The following is a 14,626-nucleotide window of genomic DNA, read 5'->3' as shown; positions in this document are numbered from 1 at the left end:
ACACGGCAGATAGTGATTGGATCAGTACATACCGGCCCCCACATCTTGGCAAGATGGATTGCTTGTTGAAATATTAGCAGACAACTCTATCAGAGACGGTGCGTTGCCACAGCCGTAGAGTTCATTTCCAGTAGCGGTAGCGCAATATTTACTGGGACAATGACCGTATTTGCAATCGAAGTCACAAAGGCTGATGAAGCTAGCATCCAAATCGGAAACTGGACAAACAGTGAGCGAGGTCTCCAGTGGCACAGGATTGACTGTCCCAGTCGCGGTGCAATTGCAAAATGGCGAAGGACAGTAATCGTATTGGCAACTGAATTCACACAAGTCCTGATAATTACCACTCCCGGTGCCCTCGATGCAGCCAATTTGGGGAGTGGGAGAGGCACAAATTGGGAATGACGTTCCATCCGATGCGATCAGCACATCGCACTCACTCGTAATTGTGCTGGCATCCCCTTGGAGATCAACAGCCCAATCGGTGGTACCGCCGAAATTCATGCCCATGTAAAGGGATCTTCGCACCGCCTTATTAGCGTCTTCCATCCAGGCAACCCATTGAGTTTCATCAAAAACAAGGATGTCCGAATAACTCGCAGTATCAAAAGTGTATGCAGGATTCGCCAGCGTCGCATTGGCATAGGCGATCTCCGCATTTGCCAGATAGCCAGCAGTTCCAGTGCAAGGTCCCTTATAGGCTCCCGATGCGGGACCGGTATAGGTACACATGGGGCCAGAGCAGCCTGCTTCGGTCATTTGGAAGGAACGCCCATAGCTAGTTACGCCGACAACAACCTTATTCGAGGGAACACCGGCTTTGGTGATCATGGACAGGGCGTTGATGGTCTCTGTCAAGTTCACATCTGATCGCAGGCAGTCTCCAAAGGGGCAGCCACTCTGTGCGCTTGTCTTTGAATAGTCCCATTGCCCGTGGAGATCATATGTCATGAAGATGATATAGGAGGTAATCATCCCGATTGCCTCAATAGGGAAATTTTGCAAATACCAGAAGGAAGCCGGTGCAGCGACAGATATTGTAGTCCCTGGCACTGTTTTCAAGAACTGGTTGGCCAGCTCATCCAAGAACATGAAATAATTGAATCCATCTTCCTCGCTTCCAGCGGGGATTCCTCGAATATCGGGCTCTCCGGGATATTCCCAATCAAAATCTACTCCATCAAGGCCAGTCTCTCGCACAAACTCGACAATATTGGAGGCAAACGTCGCACGGTTGTCCTCTGTCACCGCCTGGCGGAAAATATTGTAAGTGTCAGGATTGGTAGAAAAGTCCCAACCTTCAAAGGAAAGAATCTTCTTCCAGCCAACCCCCAGACTCATGAATGTATTAAACTGGTCAGAAATACCGGAGACATTGACCTTGAAATCAGAGGTGACTTCAGCAAAAGCGAGATGCACGTGCGTGTAGTCACTGTCAGCCAGTGTCGAGACTGGACTGTTTAGACACGGACGCGACTGATCAAATGCCTCCCAGTAGGCTACTTTCATGAACTCAGCCGGGGCATCAGACTGGACAATTGCTGTACCACAGTTTGAAATGCAGCCATTTGTACGCGCTGCAGCTGTGCCTGGTGCTCCTGTGGTGGATTCGGTGATGACACAGAACTCATCAGTAGTCCCGCATTGGCCCCAGATGTCACAGCAGGCGTTGAGGGGACACTCATTTAAAGTCGACAAGTTCGTACCTGCTGTTGCAATTGCTGTACCGGGTACCTGCGGACCACAGACAGCATTCGCGAGTGGTGCGGGCATTGGAGCTGAGCCGGTACTGATACACATATAGCTCCCGACTTGCAAATCGGAACAGCCCATCCAACCCCAGGTATTTTTGTTCCAGTTCTCAAGGTCAGCGACTGTAATGTCGTAGCTAGCGGCGATGGCACTACATGTGTCATGACCATTGACCGTATGGGCGGCACAAGTGCCGTTGGCGTCTGGCGATCGGGCAAAATTAGGAAGTGTCCCTGATGAGCAGCACACATGCCGACCAGAAGGTAGGGGTGAACAAATATCAGAGCCAGGATTGTATTCTTTAAACTCTGTAACCGTAATACCACACTCGGCTGCTACAGAGACACAGTCGTCTCCTGAGTGCACTTGCACGGTAGAGCATGTGGACCTAGGATGCAGTCCTCTTGCAACTCTGCTTGCGGTAGCCCTTTTTGTCGTGGTCCTGCCACTGCTTTTGGAAACATGTTGTGCGGTTGGAACCCTGACAGTGATGTTTTGCCAGACAGATGTCTCTCCATAGGATGTAACACACTCATTCTTGCTCCACGTCTGGACTACATTCTGAATCGCAGAAAGGTCGCCCTGTGCGCTGGCAATGACGCCAAACATATACCGATTGTTAAGACTCTCTCCGCAAAGCTGAACGAGGACGGTGTCAGAAGTGGTCATGTCCTTCAACACGGTGGCGAAATCTGTCAGTACTGTGCTGACCAGGCCTTGCCGCTGTATTTCTGAGCCAGCATAGAGACCAACAATTCCCTTTGTAGTAGTAGCGAATGCGATTGTCTGATCGCAGCCGGATTTTTGAGCCACATAGCTCTGGAGCTGTCCTGTGACAGAGACGAGACTTGATGCAGAGGCCGAGGAGCTCGACTTCACGAAAGCAATATGCAGACTAGCTGATAATTCCTCCGTTGAATCATGGAGTTTAGCACATGAAGTATCTGTCAAAGCTACTTCTTGAGGACTATCACCCGCAGTACATGCTCGAATGCTCTTTTGCGTTTCAGGGTCATCCAGGGGGTTGAAAAGGGCAAAATCAAGCAACATTGTCTCATTGCACCAAGACAAACGATCGACACTGTGGTAAACGGTCCAGTTGCCGGGATTGCTTCCACTCTGAAAGCAGCCAACCGGACATCGGGCATTAGCAGCACGAACGAGGGCTGGATTGGTCTGCAAGACACCATTGCGTGAGAGAGTTGGACTGCCAGAAGTTTGAGAGGCACGGGTAACAATTGAGAGAGGATTATGGGCAAAAAATTCGTTTAGCTCCGGAGGCAACGCTGTGACTAGCCACGCAAAGCTGGTCGCAATGGCCAGGAAATTGAATGTCATTTGCATTGTAGAGCAGAAAAGGAGAAAAAGAGAGAAACACAAAGTTTTGTCTATCGCCGAGAAAAGGCGAAGAGACGGAAATTGTCTACTTATATAGCTCATAAAGGGCCTCGGCCCTTTCGCTTCAAGGGGTGTCATATCCCAGTTACCATACGGTGTGATCCGGACGGCGCTTTCTTCCCGTTTAATTAAAAGCGGCGAAGACCGTACATAGGATAGCCAGTATATGTGGCCAGTATATTATTAGCGGGACCCTAGTCGTTGGGACGCCCGCTTAGGCCCATGTATTGTCACGGACTACAGTGGCGTTCCATGAGTTTGAAACACCCCCCTTAATTACATAATATTCTGCCATCTTTTCTGCCATCTTTTCTGCCAGCTAAAACATCGCCCGTTGAATAGCTAATAACTAGTATACCACCCATCATTATCAATTACCTGCTTTACTCGGTTAGGCATAGTGACGGCCAACTTTTCAAGCATATCTGTATCTATCTCCGACCAAGCTTCTTGTGCAGCAGCTGTTAAAATTTGTAATGTCTCCTCGTTATCAGGCATTCCCTTGATTTCTGGGTGCAGTTCATAGATCTTGGCTTTTAAAAGCGCCCAAAGGTTCTCAATGGGGTTGAGGTCTGGTGAATATAGTGGCCAAGCCATCACTGCAAAGTCTTGATCTGCTAGCCAGTCCCGTATAACATAAGCTGTATGAACAGGGGCATTATCCTGTTGAAAAATTGCACCTTCGGTACCATTCATTAAAGTTGGTAGCATACGTTGGTAAAGTTCGAGGATTACCCATCGATTTACACCTCCACGGGGTGAATTTAAATCTCCAAAGAGCGGGATAAGTCCTGTTCGTCGACTAGAGCTAGAGAAAGCAGCCCAAAACATCTATTTAATACCCTTATAATAAGAGACTTCTTTAATATCTCGGGCTGCTATTTAAGCCGCTAGTCTAGTAAAAGTATACTCGCGACGAGCTCCTTTTCCTCTCTCGACAGTTAATTCATCGGACCAAAAAATCTTTCTCTATTTATTAGAGTTATACCCTTAAACTCGATCAGCCTAAGCACGTCGTGCGTGGGCTTGGGCCTCGGTAAGCTCTAGTCGTTGAAGAACGAGCTATTTTCGCTTATTCTGTTCCCGAAAGAATCTCTAAAGTGTCTACCGGGAAACACTATAATCAAGGCGAGAAAGGAGATGATTATATTTGATTCGTGGGTCTTAATCAATAGTATTAAGAAGCATTATTCTCTCTTCTTCATTAAGTTTCTTTGGGCCACTAGATCGAGGACGAGTTACTTACGTAAGACCTCTCTGGTTGGATCTAGCGATTGTAGTCTTGATTATACCTATTGGAATAGAGGGATAACGCTCGTGGATCTCCTTATATAACTAGCCGATTGATTTGAGCTCAATGAGCTTTATTCGTTCATATAGGGCTAGCTAGCGACGTCGGGAGCCTTGGGCAACGTTTGGAGCCTGTGAAGGGTAATCATATTGTATTTGCTCCTGAGAAAAGCGCTGGCCTAAGCGGGCTGAAGGCATATTTGGTGTCTAAATAGCTTTGAATCCATTCGATGTGGCACGCGTGTTTAGGGGGAGCGGTAAGCTGGCTATGGTAGGCGGTAAAAAAGAGCGGTCAGGGGGGTGTTTCAAACTCATGGAACGCCACTGTAGGTAAATAGCGCCTTCGTAATATGCAGCACGCGTGTACTATAGATGAACTGCTACAATACGCATCGTTGTCCAATAAAGCAGTTCTCTCAACGCCCCCACTCTGAACCAGTCCATGGCGACCGCATCCTCGCGTAATAGGGGCGGCTGACCTCACTTTGTACCTGAATTTTACGTTTAGGCGAAGATTAAAGCGGTGCTCAGCTAATATTGATTAAGTTACACTCACTGTTTTCTGAGAGCCGGGTAGGAATATTATAATGTCTGTGTTCGCGATTCCGATGGCGGGCAGGAAAAGAAAAATAACATAATCTATCGTACCAAAATTTGACTTGGTGTCTGTCCTGTTTTATCCTCCAGGTGGAGCATGATTTCACTACTTCTAGATAGCAGGTGATATTACGTTAGAAACTATCTCTTCCAGTGCACTTGAATAGCCGGTCGCTAAGGTTATGACTTCAAAACAGCTCGGTGGTCCCACTTAGGAACAGAAATAATGGTCAAGACTCAGTTGAGGAAAATAAGTTTTGTATTCTTACTAGCCAGGGGCCCATTACATTTCTGACGTGGTTCAGAGAGATGTATTGTCACAAATCGATGTGGGTCACAGACCCAGAATTTATGTACAGTATTTTATCTCAAAGCAGCTGTGGCGTGGTTCAGGTTGACCAACGATACAGTACCTCTAACAGAATTGAGTTCGCGGAAAGCCATATCAACGACGTAGTATTGCCTGGTTCATTTGCTACTACTTTTAGGTCTGTCTCCGTTTATCTCTCGTCACTCATCTACAGGTGCTACTATGCCAAGTGCACCTGCGAGAGAATGATGCTCTTATAGAGTGCAACAATGCATTCATGATACCCTATTACAAGCGTAGTGCGTAACTTGTCCATTCATGTTTTCTGGGCCTTCAAGTCAATCAAAGCGCCTCCCACCACTGTAGTTTCGGTCTCCCACTCAGAACGGTCAAGACTCAGGAATTGCCCTTATTTTAGGTCAAGTGGCACCTGAAATTCTAGCAAAGATAAGCAGCGCATCCTAACTGAAATACCGCAATTTGTCATCTAGATTGTTGTCCCTCGAAGTGTGTCAATCATCGCTTTGTCCGAAGCTCCGCGAACTCCCGATGTCTGGATTGGCTAACCACTAGGCTAACTTTCTTTCCAGGCTGTAACCCAACTAGCGTGTCCCTGCGCCCCTGTGTCTCTGTATCCCAGTTAGTCATCTCAATAGCTACGCCATTAGTCCACATCTGCTAGTAATGTGCCTTGCTCTGCATTTGAAATAATCATACCCTTATTCGTGCACTCTTAAGAACTTTCATCCCTCTTGTCTTTATTGAGGCCGGAGAGAACTTGATGATCTGCAAAAAGAAGTCGGCTGTCGTTAAGTAGAGAACCTCACCACAGAAATTTCCCGCATCACTAATTGAAATTTCTATTACTTCTATTGTTGCGGTTGTAACCTCGCTAATCCAGAAGTTCCAAGCCGCGCACGGACCCATCACTCTAGTTTGTGCTGAAGGCCTTCAATAATGCCGCAAGTCGGATGCAGGTCAGAGCATTACCTAGTTTGGGTTTTAGGGCTTACGGCGCTCATGTTTTGTATTTAGTTTCTCCTTTAGTTATTACTAGTTATTACCAATTCACCGCTTTCCACCAGAGCTAGCACGTCTGACAGATGCCCTCTATCCCGTGACTAAACCCACTAGCACGAGGCACATGTTGGAGGTCCCGCATCGCCCGATTTGCCTGATATACTAGCGCTGTCAAAAGTTCAAGCCTGTACATAAGCGTCCTGCATGTGACCCATGAAAAATATAGCTTTCCTACGCATATTACATCAAGTCCAATAATCCGCGAGAGGATAAGGTTTTTCTTTCCGAGGCCTTTGTGTAGCCGACTCCCACACCGCAGAAAATGAAAACAGTATCCACTTTTTGCGTACATCTCTGCCCCTAAAAACGTTTGCATCTCCGGTAATTTCAATCTATTAGCTAATGATAAGCACAATGGGAAGCTGACGACTGCAATTTCTTCTGCGGTCTTGCCCATCCCATTGGCTTGGAAATGTCATATGCCCCTTATAACGCATCACTTGCCTTTTATCCCCCAATGTGATGGAATGAGTTACTATCTCTTTGACGCCATGAAGGTTCAGATACTCCGAACTGACTGTAATGCGCTTTATCCCGGTTTCCTCCACCCCCTTCCCCCCCCCCCGGCCCCAACACCAAAAGCTTCATTCTCTCAATGGGAAGCGATCGCCTTTCCTTTTGTATCGAAGAATCTATATGAAAACGCGACTCAATACATTGGAATAGCTTCAACGGTCATCAAATTCCTCCTACTATGGTAGTAAATAGAATTTTATCTCCTACCTGCCCACTCCAAAAGCTCTCTTTATTTACACAACACCAACGCAGATGTAGTAGCCAAGCCACAGATCTGTACACGCACTACCCACCCCAGAGTTCCAGCTTTCAATTTGAGAAAGAGTAACACCCTCCTCCGATGCAACGGCGGCACAGCTAGCTCCAGTGCCCACCAAGTAAAACTTATTGCAATCGGCAACCATACCAACCTGAGTAGGAGTGGGAGTGGTGATACCATTCCCCTTAGATATGGTAGTAGTCTTCAAAGTAGTAGTAGTCGTCTTGCTGGGTGTGTATCCAACGACATCAATACAAACGTAGTATCCAAGCCAGAGACTAGAGCAGCGGCTCCCAACAGTAGGATTCCAGGTGTAGAAATCAGCGATGGAGATTCCTGCTCTAGATGCGATGGCAGCGCAAGAATCATCGGAGACGACAAGGTGGAATTGGTCGCAGTCGGTGACCATACCGCTCTGGATAGGAGATGGGGTGGGAATCCCATTACCAGCGGTAGTGGTGATTGCTGGAATAGTGGCGGTGGTTAAGTCATCGGTTATACCAGTGCAGACGTAGTATCCAAGCCAGAGACTAGAGCAGCCGCTTCCAACAGTAGGATTCCAGGTGTAGAAGTCCGTGAGAGTAATTCCTGCAGCGGCAGCGATGCCCTGACAAGAATCTCCAGAGACCACTTGATGGAATACATCACAGTTATTAACCATGCCAGATTCAATAGGAGTAGGTGTGGCGATGCTATTGCCGGATGTAGTAGTAGTAGAGGAAGAGCTAGTATTGCCAGTGGTCGTTGGCACTTCTAATGCGGAAGAGGTTGGGCTAGGAGAGGTGCTCTCAAAATTGATTTGCACGCAGTAGCAGAACCCAGATTGCAAAGAGCAGGAACCTGAAGCGGTAACGAGGGGGTTCTAATCAATTAATGGGTGAGAGTTCTCAGAAGAGGAAAGGAATTTCTAGGATGACCTACCCAAGATTCAAAATCGGCAGCGCTGATAAAGTAGGTATCCTCAACGCTCGCACATGTTAGGCCAGATGCATACTCAGCCCAGCCACTGCAGTCGGAGGAAGCCTCGGGATAAGGCGTGCCCGGGGGTGAAACCAAGTAACCGGCCACTAGAGGCACATATAGAGAGGCCACAATCCAGTTCGAAAACATAATGACAAAAAAATGATATGAGACACGGATATTAGCAAAAGCTCTGTCGGTGTTACTTTTAGTCTGCCAGTTGTAAGATGGGCGTATTTATAGTATTTGTAGACTTTAGTTTGCTGTCCAAATTCCCTTCCCGCTGTAACCCCGGGCCAGTTCCTAGTCAGAAGAGTGTCTTTCGGCCATTTCCGGATAGAGAGTAAGCTAGCGGAAAGAATGCCCAATTGTTAATACCATTCCCGTTCTGTAAATTTTTATAGCTAGTGTGGTTGTAATGCTTCTACCCATCCAGGAAGCGCCTCAATCAGTCTTGGCCAGCAAGCCTCCAAACTAGCACTAGACTAAGACAGTATAGTAGGATTATCGAGCTAAGATTAAGAAGTGAGATACTCCATGAAATGATGCTGGTGGCTTTCGTGTTGTTCTTGGGTTGATCTTGCTGATATCCTCCGGAGATTTGGAGATCGCATACTCCATAGGGATCATAGGACCTAGAAGACATAATATTTTACTTCGCCACTTGCTGATGGGTCTAGTCAGGGTAAGAGGTCTTCTAGCGGAGAAGGGTACCAAATCTGGCAATCTGACCGAGGTCTCATTTCTTCTTCGCTACCACGTAAACCGTCGGTATCGAGAGAACCAGAGATCAACATGGAAAAACGCAAGTATGGATTTGTCTAGATTAATACGTGGGGTGCATAGACCGCTTCTCGCAAAATACAGTATAGCACTAAGCCTTTTTGCCAAGCAGATAGTGCCTCTTACTTAAAAGCTTATCCGGTCCATTCACCGGCGGGACCACCCGAAATCTATAAGCGAATGCAACTAGACCTACAGTACAGTAGCACTCACCCGCCCCGCGGGTCCAACCGACCCCCATAAGACACGCCTTACTATTTAGGACAGATGCCTAAGTGGATTGACTCCTAAAATATGACTTTTTTCCTAAAATTAGTCACGTGGGTGACCTTCGGAAGGTCGGGATGTTAGACCCTCCGCCCGCCAGAGGAGGGGCGGGTGGACGGTCCGGACCCCGGAAGGTCACCCATGGGTGAGTGCCAGGTCGTACGTGGTATTGAACATACAGTGGTGTAACGTAAGTATTTGACCTCGAGTACTTCGGCCTAGGACCCACTTTTCTAATACTGCCAGGCAGAAACCTCTGAAATTCAATTCAGTCTAATAGCTAGTATGCCACCCCTTATACTTAATAACATCAGCTACCCTGTGAGGCATAGTTTCTGATAGATGCTTGAATAATTCAATATCTAGGCCTTCCCAGGCTTCCTGTGCAGCTTTTAGCAATAGATCTAACGTAGATTCGTTGTTCGGTAGGCGCATTAGCTTAGGATAACGCTTAAGAATTTCGGCTTTTAGCAGCGCCCAGAGGTTCTCGATCGGGTTTAAATCAGGTGAATAAGAAGGCCATTCCATAATCTCGCAGTTAAGCTCATTAAGAGCTTCCCGTACAATATATGTAGTATGAACGGGCGCGTTATCTTGCTGAAAAATAGCATTATTATCAATACTATTAAGTAGCGTAGGTAAGATACGCCGATAGAGCTCTTTAATCGTACGTAAAGAAACACCACCTCTTCTAGACGTAGGATCTCCGAATAATGGAATTAGGCCTAATCGACGCGGTAAGCCAGAGAAAGTAGCCCAAAACATCTGCTTAATTTGCTTCCCTCGCGCCGGAACTATCTGAACCTAAGAGCCTTCTTTTGAATGCTGAAAAAGCTGGTCTTTTAGACGTGTAAACGTCCATTCTTGCCGCTAGCCTATTCCACGTTCAACTGTATATTCGTCTGACCAGTAGACGCGGGCCCAGTCTTCAGGAGTGAAGTGTTGGTATTCGAGTGCCCATTGAAGCCGTTTCGTAGTATGTTTAGGCGTAAGTGCCGGACGCTGCATTTTCCTCCATTTTCGAAGACCTATTTTGTGGGTTAGACGCTAAATTGACTGGCGATGGACCTTAAAATCGACCTCTCTAAGTAGATCTTTAATTAATATCGATGGCTTTTCTTGTATAGTGTCGTAGATATAGTCACGATCCTCTTCAGTAAGCTTCCTTGGAGCGCCTAAGCGTGGAAGGCTTTCTTGTTTTTGACGCTTTGCCTCTTAGGTAAGGGTATATTAAATTGTTGAGCGTGGAATATTGGGAAAGCGCATCTTCTTAATAGTTGTTGCACCCCAGCTATTTATAGCGTGTAATTCGCAGATCTTAGCCTTAGTAAGGCAGTCAAGCTCTAGGCCTCTCTTCCCACGTATAGGAGGCATAATAAGGTAAGAAAGACTGCTATAACGCGTTAACTATAGCGTATATATTAGTAAGCGCGTTGAAACGCGAGGTGTGGTGTACTAATAAAGTAGGCGGTATAATAAAGCGGTCAGGCTAAAAGTGGATCCTAAAGTACTCGAGGTCAAATACTTATGTTACACCACTGTACTAGCGCTTCTAGTATAGTGGCGTTCCATGAGTTTGAAACACCCCCCTGACCGCTCTTTTTTACCGCCTACCATAGCCAGCTTACCGCTCCCCCTAAACACGCGTGCCACATCGAATGGATTCAAAGCTATTTAGACACTAAATATGCCTTTAGCCCGCTCAGGCTAGCGCTTTTCTCAGGAGCAAATATAATATAATTACCCTTCACAGGCTCTAAACGTTGCCCAAGGCTCCCGACGTCGCCAGCTAGCCCTATATAAACGAATAAAGCTCATTGAGCTCAAATCAATTGGCTAGTCATATAAGGAGATCCACGAGCGTTATCCCTCTATTCCAATAGGTACAATCAAGACTACAATCGCTAGATCCAACTAGAGAGGTCTTACGTAAGTAACTCGTCCTCGATCTGGTGGCCTAAAGAAACTTAATGAAGAAGAGAGAACAATACTTCTTAATACTATTGATTAAGACCTATAGATTAAATATAATCATCTCCTTTCTCGCCTTGATCATAGTGTTTCCTGGTAGACACTTTGGAGATTCTTTTAGGAACAGAATAAGCGAAAATAGCTCATTCTTCAACGACCAGAGCTTACCGAGGCCCAAGCCCACGCACGACGTGCTTAGTAGACATTGACACTCCCATGGGTATTCCCATTTGGGACAGTCCCGTCCCGCCCATGGGTGGGATATGGGACCGACCCTTAGTCCTATGGGTGGGACGGCCTTTTCCCTACCCATCTATGGGACTCCTATACTCCTATGAGTACCCATAATACAAGGAGGTATAATTAATGCATATTATGTAGGAATCTTTGGTATTTAGGTGGTAAAATTATAGTCGAAAGGTAATAAAATAAGAAAAACAAAGTGAGGTTTGAATGAGAGAATAGCACCTATATTATTCTATAGAATTTCAAAGCCCTCAGGCCCCCGAGGACGTCTTTTCACCCGACCAGAGGCCCAAATCTAGCTTTCTGGAATTATAGGCAAAGAGACTAAATCATCATCACTCTTATTAGATAAAACACTCTTTCTTCTCTTACTAGCCCGAACAGAAGATAGCCTAGAAACATCTATCCTATCTAGCTCATCTAGCTTATCTAGCTTATCCACCCTATCCGCCTCAGTATCACTAATTAGCTTAAAACCTTCTATTTGCTGAGAAGGTTCATCTGTTTCACCGTCCTCGTGGATAGATAGAGATCGGATAAAAGCTAGCTGCTGATCTTCCATCTCGAACCTAGTCGTATATATAAACATTATTAGGTCTTAGATAGTTGAAGAATTCAGACGACCCCTCCGATAATAATAGATATCCCAGGCTGAATTAAATAACCTTTCTACACCAGCACCAATAGCAGGGATAGAGAAAATATCCTATGCTATATATACTAGTGTAGGGAACTGATGCGTATGATCTTTCCAGAATAGACGAGGGCTAATTGGGACCAAACCTAAGTAAAACCAAAGAAATTAGACGAGAGGTAAAATGAGAGGTAAGACTAGAAGTGAGAGAAAAGTGAGAGGAAAGTGAGAGGAAAGTGAGAGGAAAGTGAGAGGAAAAAGTAAGCTTACCTCCTTAGAGATATTAGGTTAATTCATCCTGATCCTTGGTGGATTTAGGCTCAGAAGCAAGCAATTAATCAAGCTTAGAAGCTTGGATAGAAGCCTGAGGTTTTGGGATTGAATCACTCTCTGTTTGATATACTTTTATTCACTCTTGAAAGCTCGCTCGATATAAAGAAGTATAGTCTTTATCTATCCAGTTAGGGCCAGAAAAGAACTGCAACTTATGCTGAGGGGCGAGGATTGTGCTATGCGCATAGATATCACTAAGTTCTAGATTATCTGTTTTTGTATAGTACTCTCGAAGCTTATTTTTAGCTGATTCAAGAGCTTCAAGTATCTGCCGTTTCCACCTAGCCTAGAAGTGAAGGAAAAGTAAGTAAGTGAGACTTAAATAAATCCCTTTTCCGCTAATTATGACTCTGATTTTTCGCACTTTAACCCTTGTTATATAGGTTGAAGTGCGAAAAATCAGAGTTATAATTAGCGGAAAAGGGAGAGAATATAGGAGACTAACCTTTTTCCGCCTCAACTGCTAAATCGAAGCTTTAAGGTGGTCAAAAAGCTTATTATAGATACTAAAAACACTGTGGATAGTAATATCCTTAGTCTTAGATAGGGCAGTGGTAAATTGGAAGAAAGGCTTGGTTAAACAAAGAAGATAATCAATCTAACGCCATTCCTCTGAATTAATCATTAACTGTTTAACCCGGTAGGTGATATAGTACTGATTTAAATCAGATTAAAGCCTTTTAGCCCAGTAAAGCATTAGATATATCGAATTCCAACGCGTACGGACGTCCTGGATTGGGACTAATGTAGGCTGATTAGTCTGAAGCTTTAGGAAGTTATCCCGTCTCTGTGGGCTTGCATTAATATAGATAGCAAGACTGCGAGCCTTACGAAGGGTATTCGTAATATCTAGCTTTCTAGACCTCTGCTGAGCCCGAGTAGTAGCCCGACTATGCTCTTCTGTCTAAACCATTTCCACTATGTCATTCTGGGGGTTTGCCTTTATCTAACCAAGAAGCTATTTCAGACTAAGCTAAATCACATACGCAAGGCAAGGAATGCGGATCAAAGGTAGACCAGGATAACTAGCTTGGATGCTTATAATCATCGTCTAGTTATTTGACGCATTATCCGTAGTAATAGCTATAATCCGGTCTAGAATCTAATACTTTTGAAGGGTATCAGTTAGGACTAACCTAAGATTCGTCCTAGTGTGTGTTCCTTCTAGGGGTTCAAATCCTAGAAGCACCTCTTAGTAATCCTAATTCTAGTCTAGGAAATAACCAGTAATAGCCATAAATGCTTGCTGAAAGGGTGATGTCCAGCAATCTAGACTAATTGAGAGCTTTGAATAGGGTGGAAGCATCTGAAGGGTATCTTTCTATCGGTCTTCGACTATATTTCGTAGTCGGCGCTATATCGTGCGACCGGTAGGAAAGGTTGGGATTAAAGGGGCTAACTAGGTTAGGCGTAGAAGCTTCTGGAAGTGCTCGCTCTCGATGATTTGGAAGGGTAGGCGTAGGCTAGTGATAGTGGTTAAAAGCTATTGCTGCTAGAGCTCTTTAGACCAAGGTTGGGATAGATTGGAGTTGACTGCCTAGTGAGAGAATAATAGGTTAGTTTTCTCTTATTTTGCTCTCACTTTTCTCTCACTTTTTAGTAAACATACCACTTTCTGTATTAAGTGCTTAATACTTGTTTGCTTGCTTTTTATCTGATAGGCACCATTTTTTAGATATCGTCGCATCCTAGATGTCCTATCTTTTACTGGATGCTTTATTATTATACCACACCTTTTGCAAGCAACTATTAGTTTTCCTGTATTAATATATGCAACTTGGTCAAAATGCGTCTATACATCAGATTGATGGCCCTTTCTATCCTAATGGATATATTTTGCTTTGGGTTTTGTCCCATATAGAGTGGTAAACCATTCAATAAATTCAGTCTTAGTCATTTCCGTCTAAAGTGCCCACTGTTTCGTCCGGTCTCCAACACGTTGAATAGAGGGTGGTAGTAGTGGTGGTGGTGTAAGCTTAGTTATTTGGCTTTTAGTTGGTTCGTTTGGTTCAAAAGAGAAAGAATCAGATAGAAGGATAGGATCAATACTATCGCTATATATAGATTAGCTTATAGGGTCCGAGAGGTGTGCCATACTAGCGAAAGTGAAGAGAAACTAAGACCAAGGTAAAGAGAAAAAGCTTAGATAGAAGGTAAGGCATATTAAGGGCTTTAAGCATATAGCCTAATATTATTGGTTCTTTATAAGCCAATCAGTACTGGGTGGGTC

General features: G+C 45.1%; 2 protein-coding genes across 2 annotated transcripts; both read right to left on the bottom strand.

Annotated features, from left to right (window-relative positions):
• Positions 1 to 21: 21 nt before the first annotated feature.
• N7498_001540 (uncharacterized protein) lies at positions 22 to 3,096 on the bottom strand (the record flags this gene model as incomplete). Its single annotated transcript, XM_058448603.1, has 1 exon — positions 22 to 3,096. The coding sequence occupies one exon, from the start codon at positions 3,094 to 3,096 to the stop codon at positions 22 to 24; it is 3,075 nt and encodes a 1,024-aa protein (XP_058314014.1).
• Positions 3,097 to 7,176: 4,080 nt separating this feature from the next.
• Positions 7,177 to 8,312, bottom strand: N7498_001539 (LysM peptidoglycan-binding domain-containing protein; the record flags this gene model as incomplete). Its single annotated transcript, XM_058448602.1, has 2 exons — positions 7,177 to 8,064; positions 8,124 to 8,312. 2 exons carry the CDS (start codon positions 8,310 to 8,312, stop codon positions 7,177 to 7,179), a joined length of 1,077 nt encoding a protein of 358 aa, XP_058314013.1.
• Positions 8,313 to 14,626: the final 6,314 nt, after the last annotated feature.

This window comes from Penicillium cinerascens, assembly GCF_028974065.1.
Source record: "Penicillium cinerascens strain IBT 15544 chromosome Unknown contig_16_segment0_segment0, whole genome shotgun sequence".
NCBI lineage: Eukaryota > Fungi > Ascomycota > Eurotiomycetes > Eurotiales > Aspergillaceae > Penicillium > Penicillium cinerascens.
The sequence above is the reverse complement of the archived record's forward strand: the minus strand, read 5'-3'. Positions and strand labels throughout refer to the sequence as shown.